General features: G+C 38.7%; 1 protein-coding gene across 1 annotated transcript in view; it reads right to left on the reverse strand.

Moving 5' to 3' along the window:
- Positions 1-22413, reverse strand: part of C11H12orf56 (chromosome 11 C12orf56 homolog) — a 60125-nt gene that overhangs the window by 35608 nt on the left and 2104 nt on the right. The window contains 4 exon segments of the mRNA XM_060025978.1: positions 3467-3540; positions 7564-7730; positions 7733-7974; positions 16205-16277. Coding sequence (XP_059881961.1) covers positions 3467-3540; positions 7564-7730; positions 7733-7974; positions 16205-16277 — 556 coding nt within the window.

The following is a 22413-nucleotide window of genomic DNA, read 5'->3' on the forward strand; positions in this document are numbered from 1 at the left end:
TCGCAACAAAGAGTAGCCCCAACTCACCGCATCTAGAGAAAGCCCACATGCGGCAACGAAGACCCAACGCAGCCAAAAATAAAATAAATTTTAAAAAAAGAAAGAAAAAAAAAGAAATCCCAGGACTTCCCTGGTGGTCCAGTGGTTAAGACTCCACACTCCCAATGCAGGGGGCCCGGGTTCCATCCCTGGTTGGGGAACTAGAGCCTGCATGCTGCAACGAAGATCCCGAGTGCCGCAGCTAAGACCCAGCACAGCCAAATTAATTAATTTTAAAAAAGGAAATCCCAAACATTATGCTATTTAACCCCTACATAACTCAGAACGTATCTCGAAATAACTGGAACATTTCCTTGCAAAATCATCATTATCACACCAACAAACCTATCAATAATTCTATGGTATTGTCTAATACCTAATCCATATTCAAATGTTCTCTCTTGTCTTAAAAATGCCTTTTTATATTTGGTTCATTAAAACCAAGATCTAAATAAGATAATTGCTATATTTGTTTGCTATGTTTCTTAGATCTTTTAAAAACTTCTACTATGGAAATTTTCAAACATACACAAAAATGGAGAAAGTCTTATAAGAAACCCTCACATACCCATCACTTAGCTTCAGTAATTTTCAACATTTTGCCAGTCTTGTTTTATCTATTCCCTTACACACACACACACACACACACCTTTTAAAATTTTGAGATAAAATATACATAACCTAAAATTTACCATTTTAACCATTTTCAGGTGTACAATTCAACGGCATTAAGTGCATTCACAGTGTTGTGCAATCATCACTACTATCCATTTCCAGAACTTTTTCATCTTCCCAAACAGAAACTCTGCATCCATTAAACAATGTCTCCATTCCTGTTTCTCCATGGCTCCTGGTAACCTATATTCTGCTTTCTGTTTCTGTGAATTTGCCTATTCTAGGTGCCTCATATAAGTGGAACCATATAATATTTGTCCTTTTACTACTGGCTTATTTAACTTAGCATAATTTCTTCAAGCCTCATCCATGTTGTCACATGTATCAGAATTTCATTCCTTCTCAAGGCTGACACACCCACACTTTTAAGTCAGATTCCAGTTTAATTGTTTGAACAAAGATATGTCATAGGTGGTGCTATGTGTTTCATGTTACATCAAATAATGAGGCATTTTATAATTTTTAAGTGCTCCATTATAGCATCCCACTTAAGTGATTCTAAGACTGATCAGTGTTTAGTTATTTACGTGAACCCTCCATTTTGAAATTCCACTTCACCTTTCTGTCTGATGGTTCCATCCACTGAGGATCTTTGCATGAATCTATTATTTCATCAGAGGTTAAAAAATGGTAGCTTTCTAATTCTGTTAAACCTCCCACATTCATTAGCTGGAATTCTGTAAAATGGAATTTGCTCTCATCAACTTGGACTACTTGGTTACCCTGACCTAATTACAGTTTATGCAGGAAAGGCAGGATAAATGCTTAATTCTTTCTTTCCATTTGTTTGCTGATTTGCAGAAAAATGAATTAGTGCCCTATTTACTTCTAACGGAGTTCAGTACATTTTTATTTCTTAACCGGGTGGGGGAGGGTAGGAGGGAGGACTTTCTCTCTATGATGCATCATTATACACTTTGGAATTTTTATATATTCGTTATGTTTTAACTATCTCATTCATTATTTTTTCTGATTCTTGATTTGTTCCATCTTTGGCTATCAGGAGGCCCTTCATGTGGGCTCCTGTGTCCTTTAGTTTGAGCCCTGTTACTCTGCATTCTGCCACAAGCTGTTTCAGACTCATTTGTATATTTCCTACCCCAGACCTAGAATCAGTCATTCTTCCAAGGAACTTTGGTTCCCTTTAATGGGGAATGAATTGTATCTTTTAAAATTAAACTTTCCCTTAGTTCACTTACATCACCTCCAATATACGTCACTATCGTAAACCTCTCAAAAGTCACTCATGACTTACTTAATATCAAAATTATTGGCACCATCAATTGACAGAGTGCTCTCTAAGTACAAAGCACTGTTTTAAGTAAGAAAAATACGAACATTAATAAGACATACTCCTTGCCTTCCAGGGGCTCACAGTCTATTGGAAGTAATCGTCACATCACAAGTAACTACTTCAATGTAAGGCTGACTATGGTAAGAACATAATAGAAGTATGAAGTCTGGATAAAATCCAAACTCCTTTGCCTTGCATATAAGGTCCCAGCCTCTATCTTATTTCATTCATTCATTCATTGTATAAAGGTTTATTGGCAGCCTACTATGTGCCAGTGACCGAGGAACAGTCCCTGCCCTTAAGGAGCATATTGCATAATAGGGCAGCACATAAACAAGCAATCCGTAATACAGAGTGGACAGTGCTACAGATATGTAAGCACAGGACGTTATGGAGGGACCCTCTCAACTTAGTCTTGAGAACTGATTTTTAGACAAAGGGATAGTGAGCTAAGACTTGAGGAGCTGAAGTTTCTATGAAGGGGAAGAAGAGAAGAGAGTAGGGTTCTAGAATAGAGGCCATCACGTTAGGGCCCAGATTAACAGGGAGCTCTTTGAGAGCTATGAGTTCATTTGGATCAGGAGCTTAGGGCAGGAGTGTGGAGGACACAATAGAGACATCAGGAAGATTTGTAAAAAGCTGTTATAGAGTGTAGACCTTCTAAGGGCAATGGGGAGCTATGGAAAGGCTTTAAGGGAGGAGTTCCATGATCACGTTTGTACTTCTGAAAGGTTCCTCTGTTGTATTGAAGAATGGTCTAGAGAGGGGCAAGAGTGAAGGCAGAGGCCAGCCAGGAAAATACTGTCAGAGCCCAGAACAGATAATTGGATCTGAGCATGTGGCAGTAGAAAGAAGTGGGTGTTATCCAGATATATTCAATAAGTACAGTAAATCATGTGGTGATGACTGGATTAGGGGATGGGGATCTCGGGATCCAGGACTCTGGCTTAGGCTGTCTAGAGATAATGACATCATGCCCTGTTTAGGAAACACAGATGGAAGGTCAGGTCACAGAAGGAAGAGGCTGAGTTCTGTTTTGAATATGCTGACGTTATGGCTCCTGTGAAACATACAAGAAGTGATATCCAGTGCTTAATTGTCTTTGCAATTCAGGGCGAGAAGAGATGTAGATATAAATGTGATGGTCAGCATCACATAGAGTTAGGAGAGGCAAAGAGGGCGAACACCCTGCCGTGCAACTCTGTTCTGTCATCACTCCTTACCTATATGGCTTTTTTTTTTGGGGGGGGGGGGGTTGGTTTTTTTTTGTTTTTGTTTTTTTTTTTGCGGTACGCGGGCCTCTCATCGCTGTGGCCTCTCCCCCTGCGGAGCACAGGCTCCGGACGCGCAGGCCCAGAGGCCATGCCCCACAGGCCCAGCCGCTCCACGGCATATGGGATCTTCCCAGACCGGGTCGGCAGGCGGACCCTCAAACACTGCGCCACCAGGGAAGCCCACCTATATGGCTTTTGACTTCCAGTAGCAGGACTGAGCTCACTAACATATAGGGGATCTTGTAAAAGAGTAACTTTCTGAAAGAGGAAAAAAAGTGGGAATAGTTAGAATTTTTGTTTACTGAAAAATCAATTCCCACTACTTTTAGTCAATATCATATATCTATTCTTTAATCCCTTCTACAGTACATGATTTGTAACTCATTCCAGTATTTGATAATACTACAGGGAATTTTTTCCTTATATAGTTTTTTTAAAGTTTTATACATAGCATTTGTTCATTATAAAATAGAATAATCTATCAAAATAAAACAGTACAGAAAAGAAAAGTAAATGATAAAAGTTCCCTATCTCTCCCTACCCTTTCTGTCTCAATATTCAAAACACCTTACTGTTGTTAGTTTGGTTTATATTCTTTCAGGCATATAAAAACATGTTAATTATAACATATACATTTATAATATTTACATGTTAGATGATATATTTTTATAATATGTATTTAAATACTACATTATATCACATATTAATCTGGATTTTTTTTCACTTAATATATGGTGGACAGTTTTTCATGTCTACGTATATAGATTTACTTCAGTCTTTTTAATAATGATTACCCAGTATTACATAGCCGAGATATACAATAATTTTGTTAACTATTCCCCCATTAATGGGGTTATTTTTTCCTTAAATCTTTAGTGCTCCCACTTCCCACTGGGTCTTGAAACAAATTGGCATGTAGTGTAATAATTTTTTATTAATGTTGAGGCTTAACAGGTCAGAAGGAATTTCTGAAATGTTGCTGATTTACAACTCCAAACAACTCCTGTCTTATTCCTTAATAAGAGTAGGGTGGTGGGTGGGTGTGTAGGGGGGAATTATGTACTTTTTCTTACTATTTTTGTCATTGCTTTATGTTTAAAAAAAAAAGCTGCCTTTTCTTTTCTCTCCAAATGTTTATGCTTGCCTTAAATCTAGAATTTTAATTTGAGGATATTCGTTATTTAGCTTTCTAGCAGTTATTCCACAATGTATGAAGGGCAAAGAATTGCCATGTTTTGTCTTTGTAGAATTTGAGATGCTAAACAACGCAGATGTAATTACTTTTGGTGAAAGTTACAGATAAAATGGGTTACTGACAAGGACAACTCTTTGGAAACCTTTAAAATCAGAATGAGTGCTAATTTCTAACTGGATGGTTTAGGTTAATTTTACCTGAAAGTATACAGAGAGTTAAGATGTCTAATTCCTTTTCCTAGGAGCATTTATCCATACCTCAACATGAAAGAAATCTCAAGGCACAAGAGAGCAATTACCCAAGATAATTCTGACAGATTTAGGAGATTATTTTTGTCCATTTCCTAAAACTTATGAAGATAGCCAAGACTAACCAAAGGTGACCAACCTAATGAAAGACTTCAACAATGTCACAAAAAAGTCACAACTTTTAAAATGTTTATATTGTTAATATCTTATTCTCACTAGAATGAATGCTAACCTGATAGATTCATCATTTATATATGAAATATTTGCTTACTCATTTCTCATCCTTCAAGGGATAGAACATTGGTTTTTTTTTTTTGTCTGCACCGCGAGGCATGCAGTATCTTAGTTCCCCGACCAGGGATAGAACCCACACCCCCTGCAGTGGAAGCACGGAGTCTTAACTGCTGGACCGCCAGGGAATTCCCAGAACATTGTTTTCAATGATAATATCTGACAACTCATAAAGATAACCCCCCTCCATCCACATTATTTCAGTGGTCATAGAAAAAAAAAAAAGCAGACTGTCTGGGTTCAAATCCCAGCTCTATATTAGTTGTACAACCTTGAATATATCATTTAATTTCCCTGTGCCTCAATTTCCTCATCTATGAGATGAGAATAACAGTCCTACCTCGTAGGACTGTTGTACAGATTAAATGAGTTAATATACAGAAAGCATCAGAACAGTTCCTACCAATAATAACACTACACATTAATTGTTTGTTATTGCTTATAGTATCAGAAGGGCTATGAGTTGGCCTATCTGACTTACCCCATCCATGCCTTTGCTGCAGAATTTAAAAGTAGTACTTAAAACTGGGAGTTAGTTAAACAGTTATTTTGAAATATTTAGGTAGATTTTTAGAAGTCAATTAAATTGTGGTTTTTCTATTAGAACATATGAAGCCTTCTTTTAATAGATCAGGATTTTCCCTCTATTCATGATTCACTTACATTCTTAATTTGGAGAAAGCGGTTTAAAATTTTAGAGAGGAATTTTAAACATTTAACATTTAATTTAAACAATAACATTCTAAACTGTGCTATGAGAAAAAAATGAGAGTTGTCTTGCAACCTTTCACAATTTTTGGCCACTTATAAAACCCCCTCCTTCCTAGCTTCTTCTGAGTGAAAAGAGTCTTTCATACTTCTTAACATTATTATGTTGAAGATCCATAATAAAAATTATGTATCACTGAAGATAAGTAAAAAGGGTCATACTATTCTTTTAATAAATTGCTTATTTTAAAACTGATTCTGGTGTTAGAAGAAGATCCCTAAATGGGAGTTTTGACTCGGCCCCTACACTTATTATATAATGTTGAGTAAGTCACGTAGAATTTTTGTGCTTCAGTCTCCTCGTTTATAAAATAAGGGACATAGACCAAGTGATCTCTATAAAATCATCTGATCTTATGACAATGAGTCTGTCAACTACAAATTGGCACCTGCCGTCAGCACTTGCCATCTGCCTCTACAAGGATTAAATCATGTGCTGCTGCAGCTGCTAACTTTTCAACACCCCCTGAAAGGAGTTCAGGGTGGAGAGCAGAAATGAGGCACGCTGTGCTCGGGGAAAAACTGGCAGAACAGGTCTTCAGATAGTTAGATATTTTCAGGAGCCAATTTTATGAGCCCAGTTCTTGTATCTCCTCATATCTAGAAAAGCACTACTAAAATCCTTCATGACGTCTGCTCCTCGTGACTAGCAGTAACCTTCACAAGACTAGCAGAAACCTTCTGCAAAAAATATGTGCTAGATTGCATGTACTCCCCTTTCACCAAAATCATATATATACTGACCTTCCCCGCTACCTATTTGGAGCAGTTTCTCAGAGCTATTTGTTTTGTTTTTTGGGGTTTTTTTTTGCGGTACGCGGGCCTCTCACTGCTGTGGCCTCTCCCGTTGCGGAGCACAGGCTCCGGACGCGCAGGCTCGGCGGCCATGGCTCACGGGCCCAGCCGCTCCGCGGCATGTGGGATCTTCCCGGACCGGGGCACAAACCCGCGTCCCCTACATCGGCAGGCGGACTCTCAACCACTGCGCCACCAGGGAAGCCCTCTCAGAGCTATTTGAGATGCTGTCTCCCGAGCTATAGTCATCATTTTGCCCAAATAAAACTTAACTCACAAATCTCATGTTGTGCTTTTTTTTTTAAAGTCAAAAACTCCCACTAACCTACTTTCAATAGCACAGCTAAGAAATACAGAAACATATTGATACTGTTGAACTTTATCTGAGCTCCCTGGTCTCTGAAAGCAGAATGGTTGAGAAATCACCCCCAGCTAACTGCGAAAGACCACCCTGCTCACAAATATTCCAAGATAAGACTTGTCTCCAACCTTCCTCATTGATTCCCATGAGACTCACTGCTGACTCCCTTGTTTATTACCTGCCTCTATAAAACCTCAGATCCATCTCCTTTTCTTGAAGACATGTCTCATTAATGAGCATTTTCCCTATTGCAATAGCCTGGTAAAATCATATCCTTAATTGTCCAGTGCATTATGTCTTGCACAATATTACTAAATTCGAAGGTTAAACTTCCAAAATGGGGAGGAAGAGCAGGGAAGCCTACCCTAAAAAACAATACTCAAGGGCTTCCCTGGTGGTGCAGTGGTTGAGAGTCCGCCTGCCGATGCAGGGGACGCGGGTTTGTGCCCCAGTCCGGGGAGATCCCACATGCCGCGGAGCGGCTGGGCCCGTGAGCCATGGCCGCTGAGCCTGCGCGTCCGGAGCCTGTGCTCCGCAACGGGAGAGGCCGCAGCAGTGAGAGGCCCGCGTACCGCAAAAAAAAACCAATATTCAAGTCAAGGTTAACTTAGGAGGACATTTACTATAACATAATTGTTCCATGAACTTTCTAAGTGCAGAAATATTGATGAAGTTGTGGAAATAATGTACTAATGAAGTTTTGACTCCTTTTTCTCTAGGTTTGGGTTACTCTGTAAAGGGGAGGCCAGGGAGGAATTTCCTAAGTAAAACTCATTTCCGTTCCCACTGACTTGAAAGGGATTTCACTTAGAGAGTCTTTGTGATCTGAAAGTCCCTGGGGTTCTTTTGTGTTTGTGGTGCAAAATGGCACACCGACAGCCTTGCTAGTGGCTGATGTGGGCTGACAGCTCCTCCTGGAAGGGGTAGGTAAGGGTCGACAGGCACTTTGGCCATGAAGGGACAGCTTCTTGAGGTCTGAAGGAGGGCCAAGAGTTGAGTCCTTGGATGGTGGTGTGCTGCTCTCTTGGTGGTACCTGTCAGGTAGAATTTAGAGTTAAACATAATATTCAGAATTTAACAGTAAGGAACAAAGAGAAACCAATGGCCCCATTGCAGCAGTTTAAGAGTCTGAAAGTAAAAGTCTTCACATAAAAGAAATGCTTGTAAGAGAAAGGAGTGATTTACTCTCACCTGCTGTTGACCATTGACCTAGAGGAGGTATGGCACAATTCTTCAGTATATACTCCTGCTTTCAGAAATAAAACTCTATGCTATGTCATTTAAAGAAGTATTTTTTATATCTAAAGCCTTATGCCTGTCCTTCACAGAGCCCAACATTCCCAGTGAAAGGACTTTTCATTCTAGTTTTGAAACTTGATTGTTCTTTCATCTTGCATTTCTAATGGATCCTATAAAGAAAAAAGAACTATTCATATGGAGAGATGAAGAGAGATTTTTTTTATTTTTATTTATTTTTTGGGGGGGAGAGAGATTTTTTTTAAATGGTGTTTTCTTTGATTCATATTTTGCTAACACTCTCTGATTTTTCCAATATCATCCCAATAGCATCAGCACTTTTTTCAGAACCAATTCTGGGTCCCATCTTTTACCTTCTCTGTTCTCTCCAGCTCACCATGACTCATTTCTTTTCTCTGCAACACAAGGAAGCAAGTGGTAGAGGCTAAGAAGTTGCAGAGTATGAGATCTAAGTTCTAATCCAGGCTCTGCCACTCAGTGGTTATGTGACTTAGATTGACCTAAGCCTCAATTTCCTAATTTTAAAATAGGAACAATAATAGAACCAATTTCATTGAGTTTGTGTGAGGATTAAGTAAGAAAATACATGCAGTGTTTTTTAACACTGGAAACACTCAGTAGGTGCTAGGGATTAATATTATCCTATATTGCCTTGAATTGCTGGTTTATCATTTTACATTAAGATATCTTATCTTCCTTATGAGACTGGCACCTCCGTGAAAGTGGAAAACCACTTTGCTTTTATTAGTTCTTAACTTTAAACAGGTATAAAATTCATTCATCATCTGTACAATGCTATGAACTGTGCTGAGTTCCAGCCCTCAGCTCCCTCTTCCACTGACCTTACATACGTGTACACGCATGCATGCACACACACACACATACACAAGTGCTCACCTCAGTTCATTTATCCAAGTTCCATCCCCCTTAAACAGCCATCCTTGCCAAACCCTCAGGCTTAAGGATGTGCACACTGGCACTGTGGTCCCAGAGCATGATCAGGAAAGAGAGTGTACGAGCACCCCCTCCTTCCTGCACTCTTCTTGCCCTGGGGAGTGGCACATGACATGGCCAGATTTTAAACACACAACTAAACAAATTAATGTATATGACCCATAATCTCTAAATGCCACTTACTGATTATCTTACCTTGCCCTATTTCTTTATAGGATTCTAGTACTATGTAACAATGATATCGAAGTATCTAAGAATATAAGGTGCTCATATAGGATTTTCAGGTCAATGAATATGTGTAGCCCAGAAATGGATGATACATACTCCAATCCTCTTGAAAGTGATAGCGTTTCTTTATTCTTGTAGATGATATTTTCTAAAATTTTCTCTATGGAAATTAAGAGAGTTAAATAACCAGTGCACAGATTATGTTAGGTAATGTTATGAAATTATGTTACAATGTTCATTTTAGGCACAACATATGTTTCATGTGAAAGGTCAGCAAAATGATTTCAGGTAGTTACAGAAAGGCACACTTGAAGTGACTGTTATTTACTCAGTTGTATGAAAAATTATTTTAAAGAGCTAAAAGAGTTTCTAAAAAGGATTACCTTTTTGACAGCATAAGTTAAAATGTCATGGACATTATAGTTTCACCAGTGAAGCAAACCAACTCATAAAGTTGAACTGTATTTTTCACATGAAATTCAATAATACCCACTTTTAGTAGTCTGATTAAAGAGTAGTTCATTACTAAGCAAGAGTTCTAGAACCTTGAGTTTCAACATGTGTCAACTCCACATTTACACAACTAAGTTGCTAAAAGTCAAGTGTTTTTCTAATGAGCTGATTACGTATCTCTAGAGAGAGCCACCGCAAAGGAGAAAGTAATGGGAGAACTGGGAAAGAGAACTCCAGAATCAAAAGTATGCACAAATCGTTTTTTCTCCTTTCTCCCTCTGCATCAAACACAGATAAACTCCTTGAGGCTGAAACTGTCAGGTTAAAAGCCAGCGTCCAAAAAGCAGCAGGCAACATTAAACAGCTTCAGAAAAATCTGTTAGATGCAAAGTCAGCTAAGAATGCAAAGTACACATATACTAGCATATTGACTCTATCAAGAAATGAAGAAAAATGGTAAATAGAATTTACTTAACTTCTTTCTCATCCTTTTTAAGAGTTTTAAAATGGAATAGAAAAAAATCATTGATTTTTAAAACTCTTAAAAAGAATGAGAAAGAAGTTAAGTAAATATGAAAACAGGGAGTTTAGTGTTCATGGAAAGTAAAACACCTATCAGACCGAAATTGTCAGATTAATGTGCTAAAATATAAGAAACAAGCAGAACAATAAGGAACAATGATTCTTCCATAAAAAAAAATCATATAGACCTAGATCTCAAGATGTAGAATTTGAGCTCTCCTGAATAAAAAATTCCCCATGAAGACTCTACTAAAGCAGAATTGGTGAAATATAAGCAATTCTATGTAAAATAATTCAAAGCTAGAAAATAATTCTCAGATATTTAAGTGTAATCAAGAGGCTGGCAGAGACCAGTACCAAACTCTTCATGTGACCCAGAGTCACATAATATTCAAAATGTCCCAGACACAATCCAAAATTACTTGACATTTGAAAAGCCAGGAAAATCTCAATATCTTATGAGGAAAAAGAAAATTAACAGATATCAATCTTGAGATGAAAAAGATGTTGGAATTATCAGACAAAAGCTTTAAGGTAACCATTATAACCATGCTCCAATAGATGAGAGTGAACCCCTTTGAAACAAATGGAAAGATAGAAAGTCTCAGCAGAGAAATAGCAAATATAAAAAGGAACCAAATGGAAATTTTAGGAGGAAAAAAATACACTACAATAACTAAAAATTTTAAAATTCTCTGAATGGACTCAGTGAGCAGAGTAGAGATGACAGAGAAAAGAGTCATTGAATTTTGAAGATAGAGGAATAGAAATTATCCAGTTTGAACAATCCAGAGAGAATAGAGATTGAAGAAAAAAATGAACACATTCTCAAGGGACTGTGTGACAGTATGAAAAAGACCTAATATTCATGTCTTCAGAGTCCCAGAAGGAGAGGAAAAAGAGTGGTACAGAAAAAATATTTGAAGGAATAATGGTTGAAAACTCTCCAAGTTAGGCAAAAGACACAAACTTATAGATTCAAGAAACTGAGTGAATCCCAAGTAAGATAAACTCAAAGAATTCCACACCAGACATATCATAATCAAACTGCTGTAAGTGATAAAGGAAATTAAGAGATATTTAGAACTGAATGGCAATATACATCAAATACATGTGACTCAGCTAAAACAGATTTTAGTTTATAGCTGTTGTTGACTCTGGGTCTTATTTAAATTCTATGTAGAATGTTATTATTATTTTTTTTAATCAGGCAATCAACTGCTGTGTGCATTCTGTTCAGGATTTTTACTTCCATTCAGAGGGAGAGGTAGGGCAGAGTGTGCTTACTCCACCTCGACCAGAATTAAAAACTTAATTAATTTTATTACATCAAAATTAAAATTCTACTCAGTAGAAGACACCACATAGAATAAGCTAATAGGTAGTTGACAATATGGGATGAGGTATTTTTAATCTCTAAAACCAATAAGCTGATTCGTATAATGTATATTAGTAGAATGTACAAAGCAATTCTGCTCCTGAGTATATGTCCCAGGAAAGTTTTCAAACAGGATGGAAGAGAGTAAGGGGGAGAAAAAGGAATACTGATTCTACCCCAACCCTCAATATTTTTTTGTATTTTTATAAATCTGTAACTGATCAATGAATATTTGTTAATAATTATAAACTATGATCTAATAATAATTGCATATAATAATAATTGCAGTGTCAATTTTGAGAAATATCAAGAAATAAGGGCTTATTATAAGAACAGCTACTGCAGGCCTTGAATCCTTCTCTTGAGTTTCTAAACATTCTGAATTCATATACTTACACACAAAGTATATTTACATAAACACAGGACTTGGTCCTCTAATAGAAGTACAGCAACCTACCGCATAAGAAATCCTTAGGAAATTAATACAGATGGTGCCTCGTGCCAAATTATTGCACAATAGCATTTTTATTTTTTACATACCGTAGTATTTATTAGGGAGAAGAGAAAAGAGGAAAGTTATTCTGTTTCAAGGCTTGATCAAGGATTCTGAGGATGCTAAATAGATTATTGCTCAGTGACTGACTTTGCAAAAACGAAAGAGCTAAGTTTAATAGGGACTCACTAAGTGCCACACACAGTTTAAGCACTTTACATGTACAGTTGACCCTTGAACAATGTGGGGTTAGGGGTACTGATCCTCTGCACAGTTGAAAATCAGCATATAACACTTTACAGTTCACCCCTCTGTATCCAAGTTTCCGTTTCCAAGGATTGTGTAGGACTGTCGTATGTATCTATTGAAGAAAGTCTGCATAGAAGTGGACCCTCAAAGTCCAAACCTGTGTTGTTCAAGGGTCAACTGTACATGACTTAGCCCTTTACATATCATCCCTGTGGGATATGTACCATTGTGAGCCCCATCCTACCCATGAGGAGTGAAGCCTGGGAAGGTTAAATAGTCCAAGGTAGAGTCCAGATTTGAAGTCAGCCAGTGTGGCTACAGAGCCTTTATGTTTTTATCTACTATGCAGAGAAGAACAAAACAGCTCCCTTTTTCTACTTTCTGCGAAGTGCTTCTTCTTAGAGAAAAATATAAGGTTCACCTTCTTTGTTGTTTTTTTTTTCCCTTCTATTTTGCTAATGATATACAATTAAATGCAATACATTCTCATTTCATAAGGATGCCAAGGTGGTCAGCTCTGATTCTGTTAATTAAACAGATCGGTTTCTCCAAAAGTTCATCCCACTACTTGCCATGCACTATGGTTAGAAAATCTGCTTAATTTTAAGTTTTCATTAGCTAAATATCAGTAGAGGCTATAAATAGATGTAAACTCAGATTGAAATCCACCCTGGTGGGTATGAGCTTAGCAGATCTGGACTGAGGGCTAAGCATTTTCACTCTTTTCCTTTGGATTATTCAAGGTGAATGCAATTAAATTTACATAAATCTTACTCTATGCCAGCACTGTAAAAATGTTCTATTGATCTGTATGTTTTTTTTATACGTGCAAGCAATAGGCAGTCTTTTTCCTCCCAGCTTTAGGGGATTCTTAAGTAAGTCACAATAAACTTTTCCTTAGAGAACATTTTGGTTAGATATCTGCTTGGGTTTTCTCCTGTAAAATGCATGACTACATGGAACTATGCACTAATGAAGAGCTATACTAAAGACAGAGAAACCAAAGTACTGAATCTCATTATCAGAGATCATCACCAGTCTGTTTTCTGTCCCTCAGGTGTTAAAAGGCCTGTTGTTCACTATTACCTTGAAAAATAATCATATTTATGTAAGTGTGATGTCCCAAGATAACTGCATCCTTCTTATGACCTGCAGCTTCTCATAATTAGGCCTAAAACTTTACACCTCAGAGGTGTCACAAAGCTCTGTACATGATAACATTCTTTAGCCCTCTAATTAGTGTTTATGGTAGCCTGCCTTTTGTTTACACTTTTGACTCAGATGTTTAATTATGAAGACGACAATACTAGAAAACTATGGGATAGCAGACCTAACTCCACCACCCCCACTTTATTTGGAAATCAGTCCTCCTCTCCACACATGGAGCACACAGAAGCTGCCATGTTTTTAAACCTCTTGGCTATGGTGGATATTTTTTTAGCAGTCAATCGTTTATTCAAGTTAGGCATCAGAGACCTTCCCAGGATTTTTTAATTTGGTACGAGAAAGTGTGTGAGTTAGCCTTTGTGTGGTGGAGGGAGAAGCAAAAAGTGAATTTAAGACAGTTGGTGACTTTGCTGTCCCACAGAAGACGTGGCATTCAGTGAGAGAAAATGAAGCTGATCCACACACATCAGAGGAAACAGAGACAAAGTTCTATGGCATTCAGGTCCCAAGTGCCAGCTATGCCTAAGTCCAACTTCATTCTTAGCATTCCTACTTTCCTAAGTTGTGGTTTCTAACTTTTGCTAATTTTGCTCACCACTGTACATCTAAAATTGAAGAGCCCAGCAAATAGAATATGTCAGATTTAACAGGTAAAATAGATAGATCTACATTTGTATCTATATTTATGTCTGTATCTATACATATCTGCTGAATGAATGTTGAATAACATGAGTTGCCCTCTAATTCCAATATTGCCCTGTAATTCCAATAAATTCCCCTTTTAACCTAAGTTGGACTTCTGCCACTTTTAAAAGAGTTCTGATCTCCACAATAACCTAAAACAGCTACTGCATACATTACTTAGAAATCTCTTTTATTTTTCTAAACTGGAAGAAAACAATGAGGCTATCAGAGTGGTCTAGAAAAATTGGGGCATTATATGCCAAATGTGAAATGAATGTTGAATCTCAGAGCATGTGGATGGCTACCCACTGGCAGTGCCTCTCCCTCAGTACTTCCAGTTACGAGGGCCACGTTGGGAACTTCACTTAGTGCCCCGAGACAAGAAGGCAGAGGCCCTCCTCCCAGAAGCTGGTAATTTATGGCGCTCAGGGTAACAATGGAAGTGTATCAACCCCTTAAAACATAGCTTGTTATTACATGGATTGAGAACAAATCATGACCCTCTAAGCCTAATGATACAAGCCAGGCTTCCTAAAACAATTTTTTTTTTTTTTTGGTGACAAAAAAAGTTAATAAAATTTAGTTTAAAAGACCTTTGTATGTCACTGTTCAGTGAGAGAAGGTATGAGAATAAGTACAGTGGGAAAAGGCCCCTCCCCAGTAACCCATTGCACAGCATGGTACACCACAGGTCTTGGGGGTGAATACTCTCCAAGTAGGCGTTCACTTTTTCTTTCCACATTTTGCAATGTTTTCCTGGGGGCTGTTTCCCCCATGTCATGACCTGACTTTCAGGGCCCCAATGCACCTTAATTTTCCCCATGCCTATAATCCCCTGACTCAGAGCTCTTAGAATCCTATGCTCCCTTCCTCCTAATGTCTAGATACTTAAAGTGTATAATAGAATCAGACTTTGAGTTATGCAGCTTAGGAAACTCCTTTTTCAATTTATACATGTTCCATTTTTTCCTGCCTCTACCGTAGCTTCTACTGTTCCCTCCAACTGCAATATCTCTATCACCATGTGCACCATTCCTTCACCGACTCTCATCTGGCACTTTGACTTCTCCCCACAACCAAATAAGACCTTTCCCCTCATTAAATCTCTTTGACAATTTGCTCAAACTCAGTCATAACACTTAGCATGCATACTTTGCAGTATCTTTATTTACGCAAATGTCATATGTCCTGGTGAGAATCAGCCTCTCAAGGATAGGAACTATGTCTTACTCATCTTTGTATCTATTACAGGGCCCAGCATACCACTACACAGAACCAGAGTTCAATAAATGATTTGAATTTGATTTTAATCATTTATTTATACTGAGACATCTGTATATTCAATTGAAATGAGAAAAATTATAGTTTATAACTAACTGGATTTGAATTTAGAAGAAAATCTCACAAAATACCTTCTTCATTATTACGTACATGAGATAAACAGAATTCAGTTCAAAGACATTAGTAGAGAAAAAGCATTTTAAAAAGCCAGTTGAGGGTTTCCCTGGTGGCGCAGTGGTTAAGAATCCGCCTGCCAATTCAGGGGACACGAGTTTGACCCCTGGTCCGGGAAAATCCCACATGCTGTGGAGCAACTAGGCCCACGTGCCACAACTACTGAGCCCACGTGCCACAACTACTGAAGCCCACACACCTAGAGCCTGTGCTCCGCAACAAGAGAAGCCACCGCAATGAGAAGCCCGTGCACTGCAATGAAGAGTAGTCCCTGCTCGCCACAACTAGAGAAAGACACGCACGGCAACAAAGAACCAAAGCAGCCAAAAATAAATAAATAAAATAAATAATTTTTTTAAAAAGCCAATTGAAATGTAAAATAAGTTTTGGACAGCAAGTTAAAAACATAAAACAACAATCTCACCTGAAAAGGGATTCATTCAAACTTTTAGGCTTTTTGCCTCTCCAAAAGGCAGGGCCATTATTCTCTTCTTTGACTTAAAAAAAAAAAGTTAGTTGGTCATTAGTTACATGATTTGATTGAGTTTATGAAGAAGATAGAGTTACTGTTCTGAATTGATGACTCTATAAATCCTCACAAAAACTTGCAAATTCAAAATTATAAACTAGGCAAAGAGCCAAAGTTCTTTTTACCACTGCACCACCAGGGAAGCCCCCCAGCCAATATTTTTGAATGGAGAGTGAATGCTGTTAATAGCCATAATAAAACCACAATTATCAGGGCAGGACTTGTGGTTCCCTCTGTAGTGGGAGGCCCAAGTTTCACAGAGATGACTACCAGGAATTTTCCTAAAGCCAAGTGTTCACAATCTTTCCAGTTACCCCCCTGCACTTCTTCACGAGGGTTTTCATTAAAATCTCTGGCTGTTAATAAGGTTATTAAAATCAAACAAGCACTGGGACTTCCCTGGTGGTCCAGTGGTAGAGAATCTGCCTTCCAATGCCGGGGACACGGGTTCAATCCCTGGTCAGGGAACTAAGATCCCACATGCCATGGAGCAACTAAACCCGCACGCCACAACTACTGAGCTGGTGAACCTCAACTAGAGAGTCCACGTACTGCAAACTACAGAGCCCACGTGCTCTGGAGCCCGCGCCACAACTAGAGAGAGAAAAACCTGCACGCCACAACTAGAGAAAATCCCATGCGCTGCAACGAAAAGCCTGCATGCCACAATGAAGACCCGACACAACCAAAAAATAAATAAATAAATAAATAAATAAAATCAAACAAGCACTGACCTGGGCTTCCCTGGTGGCGCAGTGGTTAAGAATCTACCTGCCAATGCAGGGAACATGGGTTCAAGCCCTGGTCCAGAAAGATCCCACATGCCACAGTGTAGCTAAGCCCATGCACCACAGCTACTGAGCCTGTGCTCTAGAGCCCATGAGCCACAACTACTGAGACTGCATGCTGCAACTACTGAGCCCACATGCCACAACCACTGAAGCCCGCACGCCTAGAGCCCGGGCTCTGCAACAAGAGAAGCCACCGCAATGAGAAGCCTGTGCATCACAATGAGGAGTAGCCCCGGCTCACCGCAACTAGAGAAAGCCCGCTCGAAGCAACAAAGACCCAATGCAGCCAAAAATAAATAAAATTAATTAATTTTTTAAAAAATTAAAAAAAAAAAGAAACAGCCACAATGACTGATAAAGAGTTTACCACTTCTTTCTTCCTCCCACAGTGAGATCTTTGAAATGCAACAAGTGAGTCAAAATAGAGGGAAAAAAAGCTCATGATAAAAAGAAGTATGCATAACATGGTCTCATATAACTCTCACTATCTCTCAAAATGCATGATACAGATAAACAACACAGGGATCATCCCATACCAACACAAAAGAAGCATTAAGAGAGCTGAATCTGAGCAGCAGGAGACCCGTGGGAATTTACTCTTGACTCTGCCACTAACTGGCTATGTTAACTCTGGCCAGTGTGATGAGTTGTCAGTCTCCCAAGTCCCTCAATATTTGGAAATAAGGAAATAGGTCCCTTTCTAAGAGGTAAACTGTATGATGGATCTGAGCATCCATTGATTCACTTATTCATTCTTCCAGTTTTACAAGTAGTTATTGACTATCTGCTATGTGTCCGGGAATATAACGCACAGTGATACAGGGATGAAAGGACAAACAAGGTCCTGCTCTCATGGAGCCTACATTTACTATGGGACATAGACAATTATAAATCACTAAACACATTAATCTTATACTGCAAATAGTGGTAAGTGTTTTGAAACAAAGAGATGTGCTAAGTGTGTTGGGGGAATGGTACTTTAGATTGGGTGAACACAGAAGGCATCCCTGTGGAGGTGATGCTGAATTCAGAAACATGACTGACAAGAAGGGATCAACCCTCTGAAGATCTGAGGAAACGTGTTCCAGATAGGATGGCAGGTGCAAAGGCCCTGAGGCAGGAAGAAGAGCAGAAAGAGCTCTGGGAAGAGTGGTAGGAGGTAAGTCAGAGATGGAGGGGTCAAACCATGGAGGCTCCTATAGGCAATAAGGAGTTTGCAAGTTCATGCAGACTTTGAAACAGAAGAGTGATATAATTTAATTTATAATTATTATTTAAAAGGATCATCCCAACTGCTATGTGGAGAGGAATCAATTTGGAGGCAATTTCAGTAGTCTAGATAAGGGACTGGACAAGTGGTGCTAGAAAAAGGAATAAGAAAAATGGGAAAGGTCATAGTTAGATATATTTTGGAAGACAAGTGATGGGGTTCAGAACACACTACCCCAAAATATGGTGCCTTGGCATACTGAATACTTTGGGCTGAAGGAATTGAAGAAAACACAGATGCAGGAAAGTCCTTCTGACCTTCCCTAGCCCTCCTCCCCTGAATCAGGTCTTAAGGCCCTCATGAGAGAGGTGCCCTCCCTATACCCAGAGGAAAGGAACATCCTTATCTCCAAGACAGGGATGTTAAGACAAATCCAAACAAGCAGGCCTTTCTAAAATTTCCCCAGTCTATTACCCTTAGCTTTTTTGAACTTTTTTTGAACTATCACATTTTTCTATGACTCTCCATTCTTCATTAAACCTAGTACTAAACACACATAGGTTTAACTGTTTCTTCTTTGTAATTTCATTTCCTTATAAAGGCTCCCATGTCATATAAAATTTTCAGACCTAGCCAGGGTCCCTAAGAGGGCTGAGGAAAACGTTTTCCTCTTCTACACAAGTCAAGATGACATACTGATGTGTAGGATGAGGAGAGTGAAAGATAGAATTAAAGATAATGGAAGATGATGTTACTTCCTAAAATAGGAAAAGCTAAGAGAGGAACACGTTTGGGGCTGGAGATCAGGAATTCTGTTTTTGAACATATTAAACTTGACAAACCCAGTGCACAAATTTTCAAAAAGAATAAATGAGATTTTAAAACACCTAATATATAGGGACTTCCCTGGTGGTCCAGTGGGTAAGACTCCACACTGCCAATGCAGGGGGCCTGGGTTCAATCCCTGGTGGGGCAACTAGATCCCGCATGTATGCTGCAACTAAGAGTCCTCATGCCGCAAATAAGACCTGGCGCAGCCTAAATAAATAAATAAAACACCTAATACATAATCAATGCTCAAAAACCAGTTATTTTTTCCCCAAATTTACTAAATCTCCTAAAGAGATAATATCAATCTTACAGATTCAGGAACCTTAGTTGACTTAATATATGTGAATAAAGGTTATTGATAATAATGAAACATGTATGTAGCTCTTCCCATGTGCCAAGTACTATTTTAAGTGTGTTTCATCTATTAATGAAGTTAATCCTCCCAACAGCTCTATAAGGAAGGTGCTGTTATCTCCATTTCACAGATGAAGAAATGGAGGCACAAAGTAGAGGTTGAATATACTTGACCAAGTCCACACAGGTAGAAAGCAAAAGCTGAACAAAAATATATTACTAAATGCCCCGATGTATATTGCAGATAATAAACTGAGAAACAAAGAGACAGATTATGTTGAATATTTAACAAATATTTATTGGCCATCTCACCTGTATCAGGCAATGTTCTAGGAACCAGATAGAGCAATGAGCAAAACAGACCAAAAGACATGGTCTCAGTCAAGAAAAAGTGATTTGGAGAAGGAACAACTTGGGCTTAGCCTGGAAACTGTGTAGGATTTGAATACGGGAAGGGGAAAGCAGGAATCCGTTAGCAAACTACAGTGGCCCCTTCGGCACAGCCTGTGACCTGTTTCTGTCCGAGCCGAGAATATTTTTTACATTTTTAAAAGGAGAAAGAGAAGGAGGAAGATTATAGATACGACGTCTGAACATCCTTGAAGGAGGAGGAAGCAAACACTGCAAGCAAACAGGCCCGGCTATAAAGGTGCATTTGCTGCCTGTTCAAGAAGCCACATGGACCCCAGGATGGCTGGAGAGGAGATATTCACTGAGGAAAGTGGTGAAAGGACAAGGACAAAGAAAGGCAAGAAGTAGAAACAAGGGCTGCTGAAGTTGACAGGTTTTTTTTCTTTGTAGGTGATGGGATGGCATTGAAGGAGAGTGAATCCATAGGAAATCACTGTTCAGGAGAGTTGGTTCTCACACTTGAAAAATGTGTCTAATCTTAGAAGGGCTTAAAGAATAGTATTGTGATGCACATGACAAGGGCAGAACTCTAGAGCTTTCAAAAGCAACTTTGAAAGAAAACATCTGCCTTTCACAAAAGCTCTGCCCGAACAACCTTGGAAACCCTTTCTTTTAGTATATGAACCATAACAAACACCTACTGAGTGGTGATCATTTTGTAATGTATAGAAATATCAAACCACTATGTTGTACGCCGGAAACTAACATAGTGTTATAAGTCAATTATATATCAACTTTTAAAATAATTAATTTTTAAATATAAATGATAAAAAACTTACATAAAATTATTTAGGGCTACCCTGGTGGCGCAGTGGTTGAGAGTCTGCCTGCCGATGCAGGGGACACGGGTTCGTGCCCCGGTCCAGGAAGATCCCACATGCCGCGGAGCGGCTAGGCCCATGAGCCATGGCCGCTGAGCCTGCGCGTCCGGAGCCTGTGCTCCGCAACGGGAGAGGCCGCAGCAGTGAGAGGCCCGCGTACCGCAAAAAAAAAAAAAAAAAAAATTATTTAAATAAAACTGACATTAATTTGTTTTGAAAAAACAAAAACAAATCACCTACTGAGACCTCCAAGTGCATGTGGAACTTGTCTTTGCTAGAACAGAAATCTCACATCTATACTCTGGGTCTAACATTTTGTTGCTGTTCTTTCAATTTTTTTCCTTAGGGAAGAGAACAGAATTTTATCTGTATATTTGCAAATTTTATCCTAAGTGTAACTGGAATATGAGACATGAACTATGTGGAGAAATCTGGCCAAATGTGGAACAAGAAGGGTAGAGGCCCAGAGGCATAAAGGACTGGTTTGCTTAGGGGCTTTATTGACAGGACAGTAAAAACAAAGGCCAAGTGGGAACCTGAGCCAACTGAAAGTTAAATAACAAGAGACAAACTTGCACAGTAAAATGAGAAGACCTTTGAGAACGGAAAAGTATGTCTAAAGAGGTAGCCTTAGAAAGAGGACAGCACCCTAGTAGAAAAGGAGATTAAACAGTTTATCTTTCAAGAAAGGAGGAACCAGTTCTAAAAAACAAAGCTGCCTGGCACTGAGATAATATAATCCAATGTAATAGATAGCAGGACAACTATATATGACATAACATAGAAATCAGCAAAATTCTCTATGTGGTACCAAGGACAGACATAGTGTTATTAATTCGTTATTAATTGACACTAGATAAAGCAATTTGGGGACACCCATTTTTCACACAGCCTATGGAGCTTAGTACAAGCCACTGAAATGTAACAATAACTATAATAAAAACCCAGAAAAAGAGATTAAGGCATTTGTGCTTGGCGTGTTTATACTTATTTCTCACTGAAACAATACATTTTAACAATTACCCATTTTAAAACAACATAAGAGAAAACACTTCTTTATTGAATTCCTATTGCTGTTGTAACACATTACCATAAACTTGTGGTATTAAACAACGCAAACTTATTTTCTTACAGTTCTGGGGTCAGAAATCTGATATGGGTCTCACTGGTCTAAAACCAAGGTATCAGCAAGACTGCATTCTTTCTGGAGGCTCTAGGGAAAAACCTGTTTCTGTGCCTTTTCCAGCTTTTAGAGGCTACCCACATTCCTTGGTTCGTGGCCCCATTCCAACTTCAAAACCAGTAGTCTTTCTTATGCTGCATCACTCTGCTGCTGACTCTTCTTCTGCCTCCCTTTTCCACTCTTAAGGATTTTGTGATTACATTCGCCCTATGCAGATAATCCAAGATAATCTCCCTATTTTAAGGTCAGCTGATTAGCTAGCAACCTTAATTCTATCTGCAACTGTAATTCCCCTTTGCCATGTAACGTAAAACAGGTTCTGGAGATATCTTTTGGGAGCCATTATTCTGCCTACCACAACTTTAAACAAAGTTAAACTATATTGTGTAAGATGGACATTAAATCTATCAACAATGCTGAAATCTTAGATTTGTTCGGCACCTTTATAGACATTACACATTCTTCTATATGCCTGAAAGGTAAACTCTGTAAATCGAGTACAG

Source organism: Delphinus delphis, chromosome 11 (genome assembly GCF_949987515.2).
Source record: "Delphinus delphis chromosome 11, mDelDel1.2, whole genome shotgun sequence".
In the NCBI taxonomy this organism is placed as follows: domain Eukaryota; kingdom Metazoa; phylum Chordata; class Mammalia; order Artiodactyla; family Delphinidae; genus Delphinus; species Delphinus delphis.